This window comes from Nipponia nippon, unplaced genomic scaffold, assembly GCF_047370975.1.
Source record: "Nipponia nippon isolate SJK-2023a ecotype South Korea unplaced genomic scaffold, ASM4737097v1 scaffold_2, whole genome shotgun sequence".
NCBI classification, from domain to species: domain Eukaryota; kingdom Metazoa; phylum Chordata; class Aves; order Pelecaniformes; family Threskiornithidae; genus Nipponia; species Nipponia nippon.
The window spans coordinates 100126077-100147851 of record NW_028262336.1 but is presented as its reverse complement, the minus strand read 5'-3'; the positions used below and the strand labels follow the sequence as shown (position 1 = coordinate 100147851).

Genomic DNA, 21775 nt, shown 5'->3' with positions numbered 1-21775 from the left:
CATTTCAGTTTATTTTTTAACTGAACAAGAATATTTTATTTCAACTCAGCTCAACTTGAAACTGCCTCTGGGCTTGCTGTTACGGTGGATATAAATTGTCCAGGAGAATAAGGGAATAAGACAATTTGCATCTCAGCCAGTTAGCTGGCTCACAAGAAAACATTTTTAATTCAACAATATTAAAACGTTACATTTAGATCAACAAGACTGAAGCAAAATGTTTAGATACTTCCAAACTGAAGTCCTTCAGAACTTTTCCTCCCATGAAAATATTTTGATATGGAAAAAGAAATGTTTAAATAGTCAAAATTGCACATGAAAAAAAAAAAATTCTGACTCTGATTTCCTGCCAACTAATCATTACGTCGGTTTTATGCCACAGCAATTCCATTGAGCTCGACTGGAACCACACTGGAATCACATCAACCTAAAAGGGGTCGCAGGTGCAATGTTACTGATCTCAGCGCACAGGTTTAGGCAGATAAAAGATGTGCCTTAAGGTGCTCCAGGTTCTCTCTCACATTTATCTCCTTGTTGGTACTGTGAGTATGCAGAGGAACTTGCAGATCCTGAAAGGATAACGCGGTTAGAAAGAAGGACACCCTAAAACTCACCAGGAATACTGCACATCTTGCCAGAACTTATGGATGAATGACACAATCAGGCTTTTAAAAGTAAGAGATAAACCACAGCTTCACCTGGGATAGAACAGAGACTGAAACTAGCATTTGCGTGTGGGATGGACCTGAAAGTTTAGAGAGTTTCAGTTATTTTTATATACATATATATGCTATATATTTGCTTATTACAGATTGCTTAGTATATATTACACTTACTTAGAAATTATAGTTAAACTGAGTTATTCCAGCTTCCCCTTCAGCCTCAACTTCTAATATTCAGTTCTCATTCAAAAGCAGTCCAGACCAAATCAATACAGCCAGCCAGTTTCACAGCAGAGACCCCCACAACAACACACCGGTTACTCACCACAGGTTTTCAGTCATCGGGACCCGTGGCCCATGGGAGGACACAGGGTGCTGGTGCCACAACACCCAGCTTGCTTGGGATCATCACCTGGAGACAGCAAGGGTGAGGGACACTGCTCCTGCGTGGATTTCGGAAAGGTCATGTCAACCTTTTCTCACCTCGCTGCAACGGCATGGGTCAAGAAAGTCAAGAGATCCAGAATGAGCATGACTGCAGAGCATGCGTCAAAAAGAGACCAGCACTGTTTAGTTATTTTTTCTGGTTTGTAATAACTAGGCTCTGATTCATGTCTTGAGGCACCACAGTATTAACTGCTCCAACAGCCCCTGATAAATGTAAACAGATACCAAATAGTAGTAGTCTCGGCCACAACACAAATTATTCACATTCCACTTGCCTCACTTTTAGACGTCAGAGTGAACGATTAACCTTTACAGTTTACACATTTACTTATTATACAATCCACTCAAAACATCAAGGAGGGCAATGCCAAACTCAGAAACTCGGGATTTTTATACCCGAAATAATCCTGAGAACACTGTTTGAGTTATGTAAACTAGGTTTTTTACTTGTCCTCTTTCAGATAAAATTGTTGAAAAGCAGCATTTCTAGGAAGCAGTTATGTGCACCATGCCAAGCATAAAAACTCTGCCCAATGGGACAGATTAATGTCCTACAACATTTCCGAGCAGCGCCAGGGAACAGAGGAGGGGCTCTCATGAATCTGATACGTTGGTGTCTTCCAGGAATTAAAAAGCAATATGTAGACTGTTCAAGTGCCAGCTGTGTTTCTAAAGAATGCTTTATGTCTAATGCAGACTACATTATCGCCATTTTAAGCTAAGATTTCACTTGATTTACATAGGCTGGGACAGACTGCAGCTGCCTGTGTTTTTAATGCAGACATGCTGCCTGGGACTGCAGGTCACAGAATGTGAGGCTCTGCCGCTATCGGAGTGCAAGCTTGTTTGTTTAAAAATGGATGATCACGGGACCTACAGTTTTCCAGAGCTATTCACCTTTAGGAAAAGCAATGGTCAAGGCTGGCTTTAGACATGACAAATCATCCAGGAGTTGTATCTCACTGTGCTTTCAAGGCAGAGCGCATGCTCAGTTCTGCAAGGAGACAAGAGTACCTGTGGAAGCCCTGGTACCCTCCTTTCACTGGGTTCAGGAAGGAAGGTTGGATACTTTTTTTGTTGCTTGATGCCTATAATGATACTATATGGAGGAGAAGCCATTTTCAGGTTCTTGGGGGGGGGTGTGTGGTGTGTGGTTGTTGCAGTCAAAAAAACCCCTGAGATAAATAATACAACGTACTTGTGCTCAGTGGCACATCCAACATAGTTTGCTAGAAGACATAGGAAGATCACGGATTTGTTTCTGACATACTGGGTTACACGAAAGTGGTTTCTGACTCATCCACGGTTCATGTGCAAACGTAAAAAAGACATTTCATCTACCTGTGCCTCAGCTTCACAGATGTCAAATAGTTTTCTAGGGGACAGAGTAGTGCTCAGAAGGCACTGAAACCTTACAGCGATGTGTCTACAGCTAGACCAAAGCAACTGGTGCAGTGCCTATCTGAAGAGCTTATGACGGTACCTGCAAAGCTCTTAGACAAGGCAACATTCAGCCTGTTTGCACTTACCTTTTATGTTCCTGATGTCCAGAGTAGAGCTGCAGTCTTAAAGGATTCATTGGAGCAGAGGATGGATGAAGTACCTGGATGAAAGTCACCCACTGCAGTGAAGGGGAGATGAAGCTACTCTGTAAGGAACAGGAAGGTCCTTTAGGCATCTGCTTCAGGTCTACAGGGAGCTGCAGATGTGAAATCAGGATTCACAAGCCTTTTACACACAGCCTATTTCTTAGCATATTCATTCAGGAAAGTAGAAGACCAGGTCCTAAACCTCCATCTCATCCTTGGAGTGGGAGAAACGTGCACAGCTCTGCTTGGTGAAACCAGACTTTGCTGGCAGCTACAGCCTCTGACCCACAGTTTGGGTATTCACCTGCAAAAAAGGTATCTCCCACCCATGACTGTTACATTAAAGAGTCATTAGAGCTTGGAGGGAGCCGTCTAAGAAAATAACAGGACAGCTGGGTTCCTCACAAAGGATTATATGTAGACCTAGCCAAGGGGTCTTGTGCCCTGTTTTGCACAGTAGCCGTGTTCGACAGAAGTGGAGCACAACCTCTGCAGCAGATCTGCACTCTCACGTCAAGGGCATCTGCACGGGGACAGCCACTGACCCCTCTGGAGTATGGATGCCGAATTCACTTGGTGAACACAGTAACCCGTTTGGTTATCATGTTGAAGGAGAGAGGGAAAGGGTCTCTTCTGGATCTTGGACAAGACTGCCAGGGCTGAAACATTTCTTGCTAAACTCAGCATTATCAGCCTTTATTACCAGCTTGTGTTGCCTGACAGTCTTCTGGCCATGTCACCTATGGAACTGGGAAATTTAAGGGCTGGGATGACTCATTTCCAGCTCCCAGGTGGGCATCAGTAGGAGCTACTGCCTGGCTGCTCTGTCCTGCTGTGAGGGCTGTTGGTGTGGGCTCAGCTGGGAGCAAAACCAGCCCCAAAGGAACTTTATTGTAAGAGGCTTTCTGCAACAGTGCCTCACAGATTTAGATGGACTTTGGCAGGTGTTCTGAGACTTGCTTTGACAAGGTTTTGACCCCTGAAGAGATGAGCATGTGCCAGCTAAGCTGCGGTGACTCTCCATGTGTTTGCAGCCCCCTGGGATCCGCAGTGGGGTTAGCAGTGCTGCACATAGAGATGAGCTGCAGGAGCACACTGCAGCTCCCCTGGGCCCACGGGCACACCAGGACCCACCGGCGCCCAGTGACACTTGCAACTCTCTCAGCTCTCATTCCAAACTGCCTGAGCCTGCCTGTATAAAGCCGTTGCCCTCTGCATGAGGGAAAGCTGCAATATATTTCAGGATGGGCAGGGGAGCAGCAGTAAGTATCGGTGAATTTGGGAGTAGGTTTTGTGTTTTGTTGAAAATTGAAGAGTTGGCTACTTCTTAATTCATGTTCTGGCAGCAGAGGTATGAGGCAGAAACGGTGGAAGGCTGTTTTGTTTCCCCCTCTGCTGTATACCACTTTGCCTTACTGAAGTGCTTTATTTGGGACACTTCCTTGGGACAGGTTGCTGGGGTTAACTGTTACACCCACCTCCTGACAAATGAGCGTGACGTCAGAGTGACTTCAATTTTTTATAAATATCGATTGCCAATTTGATTAACGTCAGCACAGACCTGGAGTTAAAACTGAAAGAGACTGAATGTTACTCCTTCCTTTTAAGGGTGTCATAATTTCCCCTTTACATAGAAAAAGCTTCACACTTACATTTTTCACCAGTGTCTGCCATCGCGAGCCTTAGATTTTGTCTCTTTTAAGCCTGCATCCTGTAAAACACTGTAATTGCATGCAGCTGTGTTTGCAAGCCATCCTCCGCAAAAGGAAAGTGTGCATTGAAAAAGCACCTAAGCAGAGGACCTCCAAAATACACGCTGCAAAAGCACCTAGTTTACCAAAAAGACCCTCTTTGGTCTGCCCTCCCCTGCCCTCCTCTGCTGTTGCTACCTTGCAGTTTATGACATCCAGATAGTGGGAGGTCTGACAAACCGAACAGGCAGCAAGCAAGAAATTCCAGTCCTGTTGAAATCAGTAATTCCTCCATGCAGGCTGCTTTTTCATGTGTGCGTGTGTGTGTGTGTGTGTGTGTGCCCTTTCTTTTGTGTCACTTCGAGAAGGGCTCTGATATTATTATTATTTTAAATATAGCTTGCCCTGGGGCGGGGAAATGCACAAGGAAAGAGTCGGCAAGCAGCCTATCTCTCAGAAGAAAAGAGCAAGCCTCACAGCACAGGAACTGGCTTCACTCAAGTGTGCAGTTTAGAACTCAAAAAACTATTCCAAATACCACCATTTTGGAGGAGGCTGAAGAAAAAGGACACAAAACTGGCTAAATACAGTGAAGAATATGGTAAATCAGGGTACAAAGTGCACCTTATTGCTGTTTGAGAGTGGGCTCTGAAGTACAATGTAAGTCTTCCTTAAATTGTATTTTTTTATCACAGTATCTAGTTGTTTAATTTCCATTCTGAAGCCAGGCTGGGCCAAAAGGTACAATTAGCTATAAAAATCAGCATGGAGCAGAATGTGTAATCTCTGGTATAAGGCTGAAAATGATACTGAAATACAACAGAAGTCAGAGAACATCAGCCATATTATGGAAGATGAACTATAAATAAGAGCATATCTAATTATTTCAGGAGAAAGATGCTGGATGGAATCTTTAATCAACTTTCTTAATAGAGAAGTGAGAGCTCTGCTGTTTTGTATGGCAAGCTATTTTAATACTGCTGTGTTTAAAATTGTGTGATTACAGTTACCAATAGCAATAAGATGTAGCTCCAGAGGGGAGTCCTAGTGGTTGCAAAAGTTTTTTCTCTTTTATTTCTCCAACATTTTTGCTCTCTGAAGCCTCAAGTCTATATTGTCTATCCTACCATTTGGTTTTGCTTTTCAGCTGGATTTTCAATGTATGCCTACACTGGAATTCCTATGGAACTGAAAAGAAAACATTTCACCATTCGGAGTAATTCCGGTATGTTTTTCTACATCACGCTAGTGGCAAAAATACACTCGACAAAAGATTGTGCTCCCTCAACTTCTGGCATGGACAGCTGAGGAATATAAAGCCTGATGGTAACAAAGGGTGATAAATCCCTATTTTTCACTAATTATCTCACCGGTTTTGGACTTAGCAATGGATATTCTTTGTGATGAGGAGAGCTCGCTGAACCCAACTGCAAACTCTTTAATACAAATAAACCATGAGAGAAGACTCTACAGAAATGTTTACGGAGCTGGAGAGATTAATATATCACATCTTTTTAATTTGACTGTGGACTCTGAAAACCTAACCAATCTTTCATGTGAAAATAACATGAGTCCACCGTGCTACTCTTCCCTGATTCAGCTATCACAGAAAAACTGGCCAGCTTTGCTGACAGTGATAGTGATTGTTTTAACCATTGCTGGAAATATTCTTGTCATCATGGCTGTATCACTGGAGAAAAAACTACAGAATGCCACTAACTATTTTCTAATGTCACTTGCAATAGCTGATATGCTGCTGGGTTTCCTGGTCATGCCTGTGTCAATGTTAACCATACTGTACGGTGAGTATTAGCTATGTAAACTACTGCATGTATTGAGGAGCTTTAAACATTGCATGCACATGTTGTTGTTGTTGTTATTTCATTCTCTTACCACAAAAAATTGTAAACACTCCACACAAGTTGAAATATATGTAATTGGTTAATGGATGTAAGAATAGGTGAAGTACTTGAATCTTTTCCTACCTTATATTTCTAATTACAGGCATTTTAAACACAGTCCAGAACATCAGTTTATTACTCAGTTGCTGGAGGAATTGTCTCAAAGTGTATATGAAGATGATTCTTTCTCTCTGTTTTCCAGGTTTTTTTTCCTAGCTCATAAATGTCAATATTCCTAATGAGAATGTAGGGTCCTGCCAGTTACTTTGCCCTGCAAATATGCACAGAAACAATAATGACTACCTTTAGATTCGAAGTAGGCAACCCCTTCACTTTTTTTAATGAAATAATACAAATGGAAATAATTCTCTTAACACCAATACCCTGTTTAGACATCTACTTACCAGCAAATGCTGGAATAAATATTGTGGGAGTTAAAAAATGGATGGGAATTAATTCTACTTAATTTTTAGTAACATTTACAAAGGCAAAGCTATGATTTCTTAAGATAAGTTATTTAAGAATTAAGTGAATAATGACTCACAGTTCATACCCTTGTAGGTGATTAATAGCAGATCTTTCTTCTCATTTTCACCAATATCACTCGCAGCACAGCTCACGTAGGAAAAAGCAGCAGCCTATGTGTTCAGTACCAATATTGTCAGGCTGTTATAATCCCGATCCCTAAACTTTGAGAAATGAGTTTTCCAGTGCTACAACTGAATTACTACAGTTCAAGGAGAAGCCAGGCAACGTCAGGAGGAAAGTGAGGTTGTTTGCAAAGATTTCTATTGCTTCACCGTTTTAGGACTACAGGTCTAAGCATGAGCCTGTGGCTTAAGAGAGATTTCATCCAGAAAACTGGAAGTTTATTTCCCAGTTTCAGTATTTCTACACAGATTGCTCTCAGTAGCATTTGCAAGCTGTATTTGGCAGCAGTGATGGTGTAACGTTGTGATTTATTGTCTTAGTGGTGCAATTACCTTTGGTGGGAGAAACAGCGTAAAAGAGAGCCGCAAGAGCAGAAATTGTCCAATGTGTGAGATTAGCAAAACCTTTTTAAATCCTGCGTGATTCCCTGAGACATGCAACAGGGACTCCTGCTGGCCGGGCTCTGCTGCCGAGGAAAGTGGCGCCCGAAATCCACGGCTCGGAACTGATTTGGAGGTCGGGACTTGGGATTTCCTGCACACAGCAAAGCCGAAACCCTCATTGCGGGGGGAAGGCAGCGTCACTGTCCTTTGCAATTGCCGACGCGGAGGAGTAGCAGGGCACCTAAAGCTATAGGGGAGGGAGTGTGCTGGCTTTGCCTCCTCTCTCCCTGCTTTTTCCCTCGCAAGGTCAAGAAGGGGAAGCCTTTGCAGGGTAACTTGGGGTGAAAAATCATCTGGTGGTGCACGCAGGTACCAGAAGAGCCGTCTCAGCGTGGTGTGCTGTCAGTCTCCAGGACAACCAGTGATGGTGCAGAGGGAAACCTCCCCTTATACAGAGCATTTCCTTGGCCTCAGCTGCCCAGAGAAAGGCCAGGATGCAGCCAGCATCAGCCACATCACCTGTGTTGACAGTCCTGAGCCCAAACTGGGGGCCTTTGCACCCACTTCAGTCTGCCGGGGTACCTCCAAGGCTGTGGAACAAGAGTGCTCCACCATCCACCCCGCAGCCCCTTGAAGGGGGATTGTGACTGTGTTGCTCAAAAGAGAGACAATTTCCTTCTTGAGAGCTTTACGGCTACTATGGGCAATTGCCATTCAGGTGCCTGGCCACACCAGCCATGTGCCTGCCCCAGCCTGCATGCTTTGGGCCAGGCAGGCTTCTCCATTCACCCAGCAGCACCAGCCTCTGCTGGAAAAAAAGACACCCAGCAAGTCCTGCCAAGGTGGATGTGCCCACAGAGCAGAAATCTCACACAGTTGAACAGCAGCACCGGTTCCCACCCAAAACCACTTAGGGTGCTGGAAGCCTGTTGCTCCTGCCTCGGAGGTTCGTCCCACGCCGTGGGGTGACAGTAACAGCATGGAGCAGCTGTCAGGATTATTGGCAGATGGAAGGACCAGGCATTTCAGAGGGCTCCTGTCCAGCCCGGTGCTGACCCCAGACATGGCCTCGGCTGATATGCTTCTGACAAGGCAGGACGGTTCACAGGGCCTCCTCAGCAGCTGCCCATGCCTACAGACTCTGCTCTCTTCTTTCCTTACAGCACTTCCTTAGCCTGTCACTCAAAACAGTTTTCCCGTACCTCCTGTTACCAACAAGCAGCAGCCCAGCCATCCTGGACAGCTTGGCTTGTTTGCCTCCTCACCTGAAAGGCTTTGTGAGAAAACATTTCTCCTCTCCTGGATGCTGTTATCTGGCTTCATCAGGAAGAAAATCTTATCTTATCCTAGGGGCTACCTGCCCTCCCTCTCAGCCTTTCAACCTGAAAATATATAGATGCACAAGCATCACTTGCCTGTCCCTTGGATGGGACTCCCTCATATGAGCTTCTGGACCTCATGAGCTCTCATGGACCACACGAAATCCTGGACCTTGTAAAAGTTTCCCTGCCTACCCAATCTTTAAATTGCAGCCATGTTTTGTTTTGTTTTGTTTCCCTTGGATATGTTGAGAGGTGAATTGGACAGTGGCCAGAGCATAGCACAAGCTCTGCACCATGTGCCACATAAAATGTCCCAAGGCCTGCCTGGAGGATGTTATCTACACTTTTCCTAACTCTTATTGTATCCACAGTTGGTTCCCCTCATGTACCTTCGCCTTTCTTGACCGTGTAGTCTCCAAGGTAGTTTATTTGATGGATGCTGTTTTATCCCTGTCCCGTCCAGGTTTAGAGCAAGGACAAGAGGTCTAGAAGGATATGACAAATGTTTTCCCAAAGGCTATTGAAGCAGGAGAACAGATGCATGTTGTCAAGTGTAAAAATACTTTATCATTTTTCCCTGTGTAAACTGGCCTGGCCTGACAGAGAGATGTTGCTGGGAAGACATGCTCCTGAAAGCCAGCCCTCATGTAACACACTCCAGAAACCAGGTTCCCCATTGGAAGACCAGAAAACAAGAAAAAACGTATCCATAAATGCTGTATGGCTTGTCAGGCTCAGCTCATATTACAGCAGTCCAAGAGCACCAAGAAATAGGTCTCAGTGCTTACTGAGACTACATTTAATTAGGCACAGACATAGCTCCTCTGCCTCTCCCTCTGTTCCTGCTGTTGCAAATCTTATACTGTATCTACAAAGGAGACAGGCATCCCCCAAAACACTGGCGTGTTCTTACAATACCAGCTTTGGCATTGCCCCGTGCCGCACTGTCATGGGCAGCTTGGGTAATACGCTCTGAATTAAATCACTACAAGATAAGGACATGGCTAACTACAAAACTCACTCCAAGGAGAGTTATTAGTGGTTCCCTGCAGGACTAGAAGGGCCTTTGAATGGGGGTCCTGCAGGGCTCTGCTTAGCCTGAATCTGCTCAGTACTGTTCCTAACAACTTGGACAGTATATAGAGTGTGAGCTTACACAGCTTTCCAAAAGCACCAAGCTGGGAGCGGCTACAAGCACTCAGAGGGACAGGATCAGAATCATCAACAATCATCTGGACCCCTGAAGAGAAAGTCTGAAATGAACAAATAACATTCAGTGAGGATAAATGCAAAGATATCCACTTAGGAAAAAGTGAGCAAACCAACTACTGCTGGGGAAATTTGTCCAGGCTTCAGGAATGCTGAACACGATCTGGCTGTCAAAATGGATCATAAGCTAAGCATGTGTCACTAGTATGATATTTTCGTACAAAAGACACTCTTCATTCCAGGCTGTGTAAGTAAGAACATTCCCTGCAAGACCCATGAAGCAATCTTGTATTTCACTTAGCAGTTGGGAGGCCTTTGCAAGAGTACCAAGTCCTGTTTTGGTCACTGAACGATAAGCAAGATGTGGATAAATTAAATAGATTCCACGGCAGAGAAACCAGGGGCACAAAAGTTTTAAAAGCATCATCTGTAAGCAGAAGATAAAGGAATTGGCTTTGCTTAGTCTGGAGGAGAAAAAGAAAAAACTAGGCAAGACACGATAGCCATCTTCCAATAGCTTCCAGAAAGGACAGCAATCAATTATTCTTCATGGCTAGTGGAAAGAACAAGGAAGAAGGGAAGGCTCAATTTGCAGCAAAGAAGATGTAGGTTGGGTATTGGTAAACACTATTGCATTCGCTTTGGATTGCTCTCTCTGGAGGAACCTATCAATATTCATTGATACAGGGAATATCCTTATTTAAGTATGTAGTAGGTACCTAAAGACAGGTGAGAGAAATATCACTGGTATGCAACAAAATACATTTCTTTCTTCAGCTGCCACTAAATCTAAAGTTTCAGTTTCAGAATTTAGGCGACTTTGCATATCAGCAGGTGTTAATAATGCAGTAATTACGTGGATAGAAGGTCTTAAAACAAAATGGAGAACTTGCAGGTTTACAATGACAAAATTGCTTCTCTTTCCATAGATTTTCTGCCAGAAATGGTTAATTATAATGTCAAGCATTAGCATTATGCAAATAGAATTAAAAAGAAAAAACATACGCTGCTGGTAGCCTGGGAAAGAAGCAGAGTTAATTCCAAAAGGTGCAGAGTTAGAAGGTTGCAAACAAATAAAAAAGGTTTCTTAAAACTGTCAGGCGGCTTCTATTGAAGGCGTCACTTACTACCAGCTTCTACTAGAAGGGTATATGTACTAAGACATATGCGTCATAACAAAAGATGTTGAGTATGTCACATTCTTAGCTGATGTCAACTTTCTCTTGTGCAGGATACACGTGGCCTCTACCTACAAAGCTCTGTGCCATTTGGATCTACTTGGACGTGCTTTTCTCCACTGCCTCCATCATGCACCTCTGTGCCATCTCACTGGATCGCTATATTGCCATTCGAAACCCCATCCATCACAGCCGATTTAACTCAAGAACTAAGGCTTTTGCAAAAATAATTGCTGTTTGGACCATATCAGTTGGTAAGTGAGGCAATATTTCAGCATGTAATTGCAGATTTCTAGCCTTTGAGAGGATTTGACATATATATTGCATTCTAAAACTGTATTCCCTGCCTGCAATATTTTGCTTGCCACAGTTTAAGAAGTGCTGTAATGTAGTAATTATGCAATGGAAATCAACGACAACGGGAAATGGAGGAGAACTGAGCAGCACTGTTACTGAAAGAGCATACATCAGTGATACGACTACTGGGTTCAAGTTTGTTTTAAAATTGTGTTTATTTCCCATATTGATTATCCATCATTACCTTAACATCTGAAAAGAAAAAATTATCTCAACTGAAAAAAAGATTTCCCTGTTTTATGTAAGTCAGTTGTTCCCAACTTTGTATTAGGGTAATTTGCTTAGAGATGTTTCCTATGGGCAGATCTTTTCGGCCTTTCTTGGTGCATAGGATAGGGGATTTATGCATCGTATTTAGGAGGCATTAGATACTCTGTGTACACCGTACATGAAAGAAGTTTCCCCACAGTACACTTCAGAGTTGCAGCCTAAAATAGGTGCCCTGAGTGACTCCCTAGATGAATCTCTCTTTGCACTAACAAAACCCAGAGGCTCAAAACTAGGCACAGGAGTGCCACTCTTGCATTCCTGTGGTGGCAGCACCCTCAGAGCAGAGCAGTTTCATGGCAAGGGAGGTGGAAAGAGCTTGGTGTCTGATGCCATTAGGGATTTCCTCACACACCTGGGGCAATGGTTCTCAAATGTGTTGAAAGCACAGTTCCCTTTCAGCTCATCTGGTTTTGTAGACCCCTGGAGCATTGGCAGCTCATGTATTCAGCAGGAAAAATTCACTCTCTTGCCCTGGAGGAGATGAGTGTTGCCAGCAATCAAAGGTAATTAGTCACTTCCCTGGCTAATTTAAATTATTGCAAGTGGTAGCTGTAATCCATTACCATTCTTCCAAGGGGAAGGAAAGAAGATGATGCCTAACACTGCTGCCTGCCTGTCACTCTGAATTGCCTCCTGGCCTCCCACTTGATCTTGGCCCAGAATCTGAGAAAAAGCAGTCTAGGATATTTATGGCTTGAATTAGCTGTATCTTCTGCAGCGCAGCAAGAAGTAGTGGGAGCCCTCTCTCAACAGGAGGACAGATCTGCATCCTCCAAGACCTGTCGAGGTTCAACAGCATCATGTGTGGCTCTGGGGTGTGTTCAGCTGATCAGATGTAGATGTCTAGCACAGGCCGGGTGAACTCCACCCTAAAAATACCTAGCTCTCAACTATAAAGGAAGCCCAGAGCAACTCAGACGTAGATGTCTTCATTTAGATGAGATGAACCATACCTTATATCTCTACAGTCACTTTTTTAATTGATCCAGTAGAAAACATATTACTTAATCTGTCCAGTTTTTCCAATCTTGGATACTGCTAAGTGCAAGTGTTTTCAGTGCATTCTCCATATAACATAAAAAAGTCAAGCATTCCTTTAATTTTTACTTACTGTGTTTGTCTGGATTTGTGTGTGGTGCCTGTGCTTAGTGTGTGAAATTACTGTTCTTTGCTTTTTAAACACTAATAAATTCACAGAATGATCAGAATGACCATTTCAGGGACAAATCAGTGGTCCATTCTGCTCAGCATCTTTCCTCAGACAGTGGCTCACTATTAAAATTAATCCAGAAAAAATAATATTATTTAAGCCATATTAGTTAGAACATGGTTTATGTCTTCTAGCAGGAGGGGTTAGTTCTTTGATATCTTGACATTTAATTTCAAAAGTTAGGACTATTTTTTGCAGTAATAACTGATAATAACTTACACATTGTAAAAACACCTTTTCTGCTCTCTAGAGAACTTTCTTTTAATCATGATCAGATGTTATTTGTTATTACTATGGCAAGTGATAGCAACACGGTCCCTATTTATAGAACTGAAAACTTTATTTTATTGGAAAGCAATCAAGTGTGGCATGAGTGAAGAGGACAGAGTCCTGCTTTACTGCAGCTGGATAAAGACACATGTAAGGGAATGGTGGATGTTAGGAAAATAAGTGGGCTGATAGGGTAAACTCCATCTCATTCACACATCACCTGTCATCAAAAGAGTGAGTAGCTTAAATAGATATAAATGAATGCAGGCAAGCACACTGAGGTGTGCAGGAATGAAGTGTTGCTGAGCTGGTTTGCTAGCCCTGTGGAAGCAAGGGGCATAGGCAGACAAGCTGAAGGAAAATGGGCCGGCTCCCAGCCTGGCAACTCTGTCATGAATGAGCTCTGGCAAATGTGATGTGCTCCAGAGGACAGACAGGGAAGCAAACACACAGCAAGCTATAAAGAAGCTGCTGAGCTAGTTGCTGCCAGCCTGGACTGAGTTTGCACCATGGCATATTGCTATGCTAATAGAATAAAGAAAAATGCCGGTATTACAAGAAACCTTGATAGATCCCAGATCACCCACGCGACTTGCTGTCAATCGGTCGTTGACCCTGTCCTTCTGATCTGCCATGATCCAACTCAGAATAGATAGGAAATGGTTTCTGAGGAACGAGGTGCTTTCTATATCATTTACTAATAGGAAATGGTTTCTGAACAAAGAGGTGCTCTATCTACCATTTACCAGTCTACAGGCTCTCTGTGCTACTTAGGGTGGCAGGGCTATATATTATTTAACTCTTTGCATTTTCACATAGCTATAGCTGGCACAGGCAGAGCTGGTGTTGGGCACAGCACGCTCTCCACAGCACACGATGTGGTTGCTATCTCACTGACAAATTTGGAGAGGTGGGAGTTTCTCAAGGTTTTGCCCTCCAGCCTCAGTTAGATATCTTTTGGCTTCCCCTTGCTCCCGCAGTTTGCGGCTGAGCTGGTGCCCTGTGAATTTACATGATGCATGAGACAGAGGGTAAAGAGCAAGGGAAAGAAATGAAAGACATCATGTTGCCCTGTGTAGAGGCTCATTTTACCAGGGGAAGAGGGGGGAACCTGCTGATCAGAGACCCTCAATAGCTCCCTCACTGCCAAAATCCTTAGTCCATCCTCTCGCATAGGTCTCTTCAGTGATTGCTTTACCAAGCTGAGACCCAATCTATTCAGGCCCTGTTTGTGTGGCAGTATCCCATGCCTAGGTCATGTTTGTACCCTTCTCTGAATCTTTTCTAGTGCTTCTGCATCCTCTTGGAGACATAGGTGGCCAGACCACAATATTCAAGACATGGACACACCATGAATTCCTGTGGTGTAGTAACGTTTTCTGCCTTGTTCCCAATTCCCACCTTAATGTGTCCTGCCTTTCTTTTAGTCTTTAGGACCATCTCTGCACACTGAGTTCAGTGGCTCCAAATCATGGAAACACAGAATGGTTTCGGTGGAAGGAACCTTTAAAGATCATCTAGTCCAACCCCTCTGCCATGGGCAGGGACATCTTATCACTAGATCAGGCTGCTCAAAGCCCCATCCAACCTGACCTTGAACACTTCCAATGATGGGTCATCCACAACTTCTCTGGGTAACCTGTGCCAGTGTCTCACCACCCTCATCATAAAAAAAAGTCTTCCTTATGTCCAATCTAAATCTACCTTCTTTCAGTTTAAAGCCGTTACCCCTTGTTCCGTCACTACAGGACTTTTTACAAAGTCTTTCTCTGTCTTTCTTATAAGCCTTCTCTATACATTGAAAGGATGTAATAAGGTCTCCTTGGAGCCTTCTCTTCTCCAGGTTAAACCCCAGCTCTTTCAGTCTTGCTTCATAGGAGAGGTGTTCCAGCCCTCTGGCCATTTTCATGGCCCTCCTCTCTTTCCTGAATGATGACAAACATATCTAGATAGGGTTCCCCCCCAACTAATGTACAACTCTTTACTTCTTAGCACTGAATTTTGTCTGCTACTTTGCTGTCCATTAGCTGAGATTTATAAGGACCTTCTGCAATTCTCTGCAGCCAACAGCTGCATGTCACCAGCACATTTACTCAGTTCCAGTGTCCATGCAGGCAGGTCATGGATCGGCTGAGCAGCACTGATGAACACAGAGGGCTATTGGACGCTACCTTCTACCACCCTCACTGCGGAAACAAACTATTTAATCCTACATCTTGTTTTCTGTCTTTCAATCTATCTTTTTTCTACAAGAGGACTTTTGTTCTTCTGCCATTAGAGTTTAATTTCTTTAACAGCCGTTGACAAAACAGTGTTGTCAGAGCATTCTGGAAATCCAGGAACATTGTATGAGCTGGATCATCCTTATCCACCTGCTCACTGACTCCTGCAAATGCTTCTAGCTGATTTGTGGGGCATGCAGAAGTTCTCCTACTGCTTCCCAATCTACCCACATCTCTTTCATTATGACTTCTAATTTACCTAAGTAATAACACTTTCATTCACTAAATTTGTAATTTTCCTTTTATTCACTAAATTCATAAACTCATTCAGTGAGTTTGATCCAAAGACCAGTCAATCAGTGGCCTTCCTTCCACATATGAAATACTATGAAGTATTTAAAAACAGCATAAAAAAGGACAGATAATTTGATTTACTTGACTTCTGAAATCTTGACTTTCTTAGATTAAAAAAAAAAAATTGTACTAACATTTGTTTTTGCATTTAGTGGAAGAAGAGCATTTAGCCAGCAGCCTTTCTTTCACTAGACCATGTAATGCCACAGGCAATTGGTTTAAAATGGATTCTAATTACTGTAACAGATTCTAATCGTGTCTTTAATTCTTAAATCATCCAGTACCCAGAGTGGCTAGATAATTAGATTATTTGTAGCTGTTGAAGGCAAAAGCCCATTAAATCCCGAAAATTATTCCATTTGTTTTAAAGCAGAGGTCATTACTGAGAACAGGTGTGAAAAGCCCAAGCATTTCCCCTTCCTAGAAAAATTAGAGTTGAATTTTGAACAGCATTTAATTGGAATCTATAGAATTGTAAACAGAGCCTATGCTGAAAAATACAGGTGAAGCACCTCTGAGTCCTAAGTGGGCCTAAGAAACGTATTACTCTGCAAGAGGCCAAAAATACATCATTCTCCCCTTTAAAAATCCTTGAAAGGGCCACATAAAAGAATTACAGTCACAAATGTTAAGCCCTTATATATATCATTCCTCAGTCCTTATTTCTTTCTATTCCTCTGTTAATAGTCTAAGTGACGTGAAGTTTGATGAAGCCCAAATCCTCTTAGCTGAGTTTTCTCTTCTCTTATCATTTCTCACTCAGCCTACACATCTGTTCATTGCCTTCAGGCAGTCTCTGCTCTCCCCAGTCACTGACAACTTAGATTTATTCAGTACTTTTCATGCAGAAAAAAAGTCCAAAGTGGAGCTGGGTGAAGCTGGTGGAATATCTCCCACCGCATAACTCTCTTAAAATTTTGCCATTGCTTTTGAGGCTTCAAAAATACAGAGACACTGTAGCATGTGAAGCAACAGTCTCCAAAGTGCAGAGTGCAAAAAGTTACCTGCAGGTGTAGGAAACAAGCCCAGTGCAGCTGAGGCCTCTGACTCATAATTTGGCAGTGGGAAGGTTTAGGATGACATAGAGGCTGATACCCCCTTCTCAGGCAGCCTGCAATTTCTCTGCGTGACTTCTTGCTGTCCCACAGAGTACGAAGGGCCAGGGAAGGAGCTGGGATTTGGAGAGTACAACTATCAGTGTCTCTGGACTGTAGTTTGTTGACAGCTTCGGCCTCCTCCAGCTCACTCCTCCTTCTGCCAAGGACAGCCTTCATTTGAAAGTCCCTTTGCTATTTTCAAAAGGCACAAATAGCCAACGCACTGCAGGTTGGGAATCCCTGTTCTGGATCCACCACATCCTCCATTTCTTCCAGATGACATACTTATAATTTGCCAGTTCATTCAAGTCTTATTTAGGGATGGCTGGGCATAGGAAAAGACCACTTGTTATAACATGGAATATACTGCCAAAATACATAAAATTGCAAATAATTACACACAGCACTGTACTCCGACAATATAGATTTAAAATTGAGCACCTAAATTTGGAAGTGCTTGAGCTAAACTTGAAATATCTGCCACACTGCTCTCTTTACCATATAGTCATTCGCTTTGCTTCCATTTCTTCTTTTGAAAACTTGGCTTTGCATTCTTAGTAGTATTTATAATCATTTCCTTAGTTAACATTTCTTTTTTTTTATTATCATAATATATTGGGTTTGCGTGGCAAGGTTTTGGTAGCAGGGGGGCTACAGGGGTGGCTTCTGTGAGAAGCTGCTAGAAGCTTTCCCTGTGTCCAAGAGAGCTCCAGGATGAACTCGCCGCTGGCCAATGCTGAGCCCATCAGTGCTGGTGGTAGCACCTCTGGGATAACATATTTAAGAAGGGTTAAAAGCTGTGCAGACCAATAGCCTGAAGAGGGGAGTGAGAATCTGTGAGAGGAGCAACTCTGCTCTTTCCAGCTGGAGGATCTCAAGGGCAAACATTATAGGTTTTGTGTTTGGGCAATCCCCTGCGACCTTTCCCATTTGTGGATGTAGATGCCACCATAAAAATAAAATGCCATAAAGATGGTGTCAAAAATTGTAACACAACATATAGAGAAATTTGCATTAACTCTAATGAAGGGCCATGGCACAAAATTTCATAAATTAAGTACTCGAGCTTCATCACCATCTCACAGAAATAGGATCTTCATTGTATTATTTTATAGAGACACAATGTATGAGGCTTTGTAGTCAGCAACAGTTATGCCAGTAGAAAGTTCATTGCCATACTAATGACCGCACCAGCAGTGACAACTAATGAGTAAATGAGCACTTCGAGCGTACCTACCTGTCCGAGGGAAGTTAACACTCAATGCTGTGATGCACATTTCTGAGTTGACTAGTGTGTACATTCTGGTTATGAGACATTACTTAAGATGGTTCTGAGAAAGAGACATAAATATTGTATTTAATTTCATCATTGATGTAAATTATTCCCGTACTTCCCATGTAACAGAATCCTTTGCTTGATATGTTCTTCCCAGAAGAGTGAACACATCTCATCCACCAGACCAACAGCTTACTACACATATCTCCCTCTCACAACTCTGAAGGTTAAAAAAGCTTGCATTTGGAACTTGTATATGCTTTTTTCATTATCTAACAAGGAGGTGTTACCAACCTTATACTTTTCTTTACGAAAAAGTGCTCAAAGGAATGGCAATGATTGAACTGCTTTCTAAATTATCCAAATTTGGAAACACAGAGATAAAGGAACAACATAAAAATCCATAGGGCCACATTTCCAAACCAGAGACATTGAGCAACCTGGCATACATCTGGACGAGGAAGAATACATTACACCTGTACATATGTATTGTCAAATGAAGTATAATTATTATGTATACATTTACCATTTTCATTATGTAATTACCTGACTATCAGGAAGAGATGAAAGTTTTTGGTTATGAAAAAGGCACACACCCATTCTGTGAGCTCCTCTTTTACAAGAAACATTCTGCTTTACAAGTGAAAAAAGGAACAAGGAGTGGTCACAACATCATTGATGTGTGGCTTTTCTTTCTGCTTTGGTTTTATTTTTAAGGGCAAGTTTTAAACAATAGAGCTGTATTTTTAATAGCAGAGCTATGTGGAAAGAACATGGTTAGTCAAGGTACTGATGACAGAATTTGTTCGTTGACTTTTTTTATTTAAAAAAACTTGTCTTTGCTTTCAAGACCATAGGGACCATGTTCTCCTTCCCCTTGATGCTACCACCAAAAAAGCATTAAGTTCAGTTGGACCAGGCTGGTCCTGTTATCAGGTTTCTTTCAATGAATAAGTTCCTGGTTGGCAATATGACCTATAATCAGCCAGTCTCTCTTTGTTAGGATACTTCAGAGTAAATGGAATGTTTTAAGAAAAAAGGCAGTAACAGCATAGTGCCTATTATAAGTTATTCCTCCTTCTCTGAAAGGCTCTGTTTTTTAGCCAGTCGTGTACTCAGCACAGTGTGCAATACATACAAGAATCCAGAATGGATTCCCCATCCAGAAGGGGAAGGTTGAGTCCAGGTCCCACCATAGGATATCTTTTTCTGCAGAAAGTGCTATGTGAGATGCTGCAAAATGCAGAAAGGACATGTTCACAGGTCTGCTCTGATCTTTTTCTGGTAGATCTCTACAACAGTATATGCTCAAAAGGGGATCCTATATTGACCAAGAAATTACTTGAGCATCTGTAATTGGAGGAACTGGGATTTCTGCATAGCAGAAGCCACATGAAATATAAATGAGCAGAAAAGAAGGCACAAGGAATCACGTTGAGATTTATCAACTCTGTCATCTGTACACTGTAATTGCATTTAATCGCCTTATAAATTAAAAATAGTGTTGTTAAAGTAGTACTGTATCGCAAAAAAGAAAATATGAAGAACAAAGAAATTTTCAGTCATTTTAAAATTATACAGAGCAATTTCACAGCTTCTTTTATGTATTTTAAAGAATTAAATCTGATTAAAGCCAGATTTTGCATTTTGTAATGTTAAGAAAGAGAAATATATCACACAATTCTGCTTTAAAATGAAATCCTTACATTTACCCCAATTAGCAGGAACATTGCAAACTATCGCACACTCAGGCTGCAATTAACTTTCCCCATGCATTTCCTGGCACATGCTATTGGCACCATTTCTAAGCAGGACCCCAGCTAATAAATATCAGGGGTTCTGTCAGAGCTGAGACAACATATTCCTAATTACCTACAATAAATTTAGAAATACCTGTCAGCGGATTTTTCCAATGATGTCCTCCAGAGTCATTGATGGAAAACAGCCTGTCAAACTCCTATGATGTCCTGAAAGCAGGCTGAGGCATCATGATAAAGGCTCTCTTTTCTGGCTGATCAAAATTGGAGCTCAGTATTTCACAGTATTCAGACCTGCATTTATGTTGCAAGCAAATTACACCCACTGGGAAGACTTGTTTCCTTTTGGCAGAACATAACCCTCATTATGACTTTGTATTTGATCTGAGTTTTGAAATGTCAAATTGACCGCTATTGCTAGGATCATAGGCTGAGCTGAACTGTGAGTATCCCGAAATAAATACCGTGTGGTTTTAGGTCTCAGGTGCCCTGAGTGAGCAGTGTAACTTTCTCCTTACAAGCGTAAAAGTGCCCAAAAGTTTTAGGTTGAATGATCCCAGGGTAAAACAAGCCTCGCCTTGCATATCACTGCAGGACATGAGGAGATCCCTCCAGCATGCAGAGTAGCCACTTCTTATTGCAAGGGTAGTTCACGTATTTATTTTTCATTTTCAAGGTGGTTTGTGACATTCAGCAGAAAGATAAGTCTAGGGATAATGCTATAGCACCTACATAGCAACCTGTAGGTGGGAAACACGGGCAGATATGACCTATCACTTTTTCATCTGCTCTTTAACCTTGCCATCTTCTAAATGTGACCAGGACACTGACCGACCCGACAAAAGAGCAGTTCAGTCAGGGTGAAGGGCATTATCCACTGGGTGGGCAGTGAAGCATGAAGCACAGGATCCCGAATCTTGATGTTCAGACCAGTCTCTGAGCTGTTTCTCATCCTATTTTTCCTTCCAAATTATCCATCGCATCAGGACATCTACAACAATAACTGTCCAGCCACTGGTGCAGTCTCCTTGTATATCTAGTAAGAAGCTGACCATCTGCTTAATCAGCAGCCTCTGCAAGCAACCACAAAAGGAGACACAGAGAGACAAGACAAAGATTTGGATTAAAGTGGGACCCTGAGGTTCAGAAAATCCAGAAGAATTACAGTGTTGGTTGTCTGTGCCCTTTGCTCAGTGCAAAATTGTTGCTAAAAAAGACCCACATTATATAACTTATCTGGTAGTTACATTCAGCCTCCTGTTAAACTACACAACGAGGTCAAGCAGCACTGCTGGAGAAATATTAGAGAGACACCAACAGAAATCTCTATGCAGCTCAATGGAGGATTAAGGCAGAGTTAAGTAAATTAGCAGCATTCAACAAATCATAGAAAGTAATAATTAAAAGCCCAGAAGTGTAACAACTGGGATAGTAGAGGATCTTTTCACTTAGACTGCTCCAGGAACCATCACAAGAGTTGCTTATGATAGTGGAATATCTAAAATCTTGCCATAACTTCTATCTTACTGCTACTATATATATATATACACACACATATATATATTTAAGCATTACTGCATACGTAGAATGTATAGCTTATAATAAGTTAGCCCTGAGGAGCCTTCAAGAGCTTCATAGCTAAAAAGGCAGACTGATAACGTGTGATCTGGAAAGATCCTGATACAAATGTATGGTATTTCTTTCTTTCTCAAAGCACAATTATCCCCAAATCTATCCACCTAGGGGCCTGAAAAGTGAACATTGCAAAGCCATCTGACATGGAATACAAAAAGGTCCTGTGCTAAACAGGAGGGATATCACAAGTGGCTGGAGTTGATCCCACTTAGAGGCTCTTCTCCTTTTCAGATTAACATATTTACCTAAGCCAGTGACAACTGTAAATTTGTAACTTCTTTGAGTAGGAATTAA

The 21775-nt window shown here is 42.3% G+C and overlaps 1 protein-coding gene and 1 long non-coding RNA gene across 3 annotated transcripts in view; one reads left to right on the top strand and one right to left on the bottom strand.

Annotated features, from left to right (window-relative positions):
• Positions 1–264: 264 nt before the first annotated feature.
• Positions 265–7176, bottom strand: LOC148055889 (uncharacterized). 2 transcript variants are annotated; one of them, XR_015704885.1, is made up of 4 exons: positions 6835–7176; positions 2639–2757; positions 988–1149; positions 265–569 (listed from the first exon to the last, which is right to left on the bottom strand). It is a non-coding gene; the product is annotated as an uncharacterized LOC148055889 (long non-coding RNA). The 2 variants fall into 2 exon arrangements; XR_015704886.1 differs by having other exon boundaries at positions 6844–7176.
• The window catches only part of HTR2A (5-hydroxytryptamine receptor 2A), a 31192-nt gene continuing 14107 nt past the window's right edge, over positions 4691–21775 (top strand). Inside the window, exons 1-3 of the mRNA XM_009463089.2 lie at positions 4691–5049; positions 5537–6191; positions 11087–11287. Of these exons, the coding sequence (XP_009461364.1) occupies positions 5777–6191; positions 11087–11287 (616 nt within the window). The 5' untranslated portion in view covers positions 4691–5049; positions 5537–5776. The remainder of the gene's footprint in view (positions 5050–5536; positions 6192–11086; positions 11288–21775) is intronic.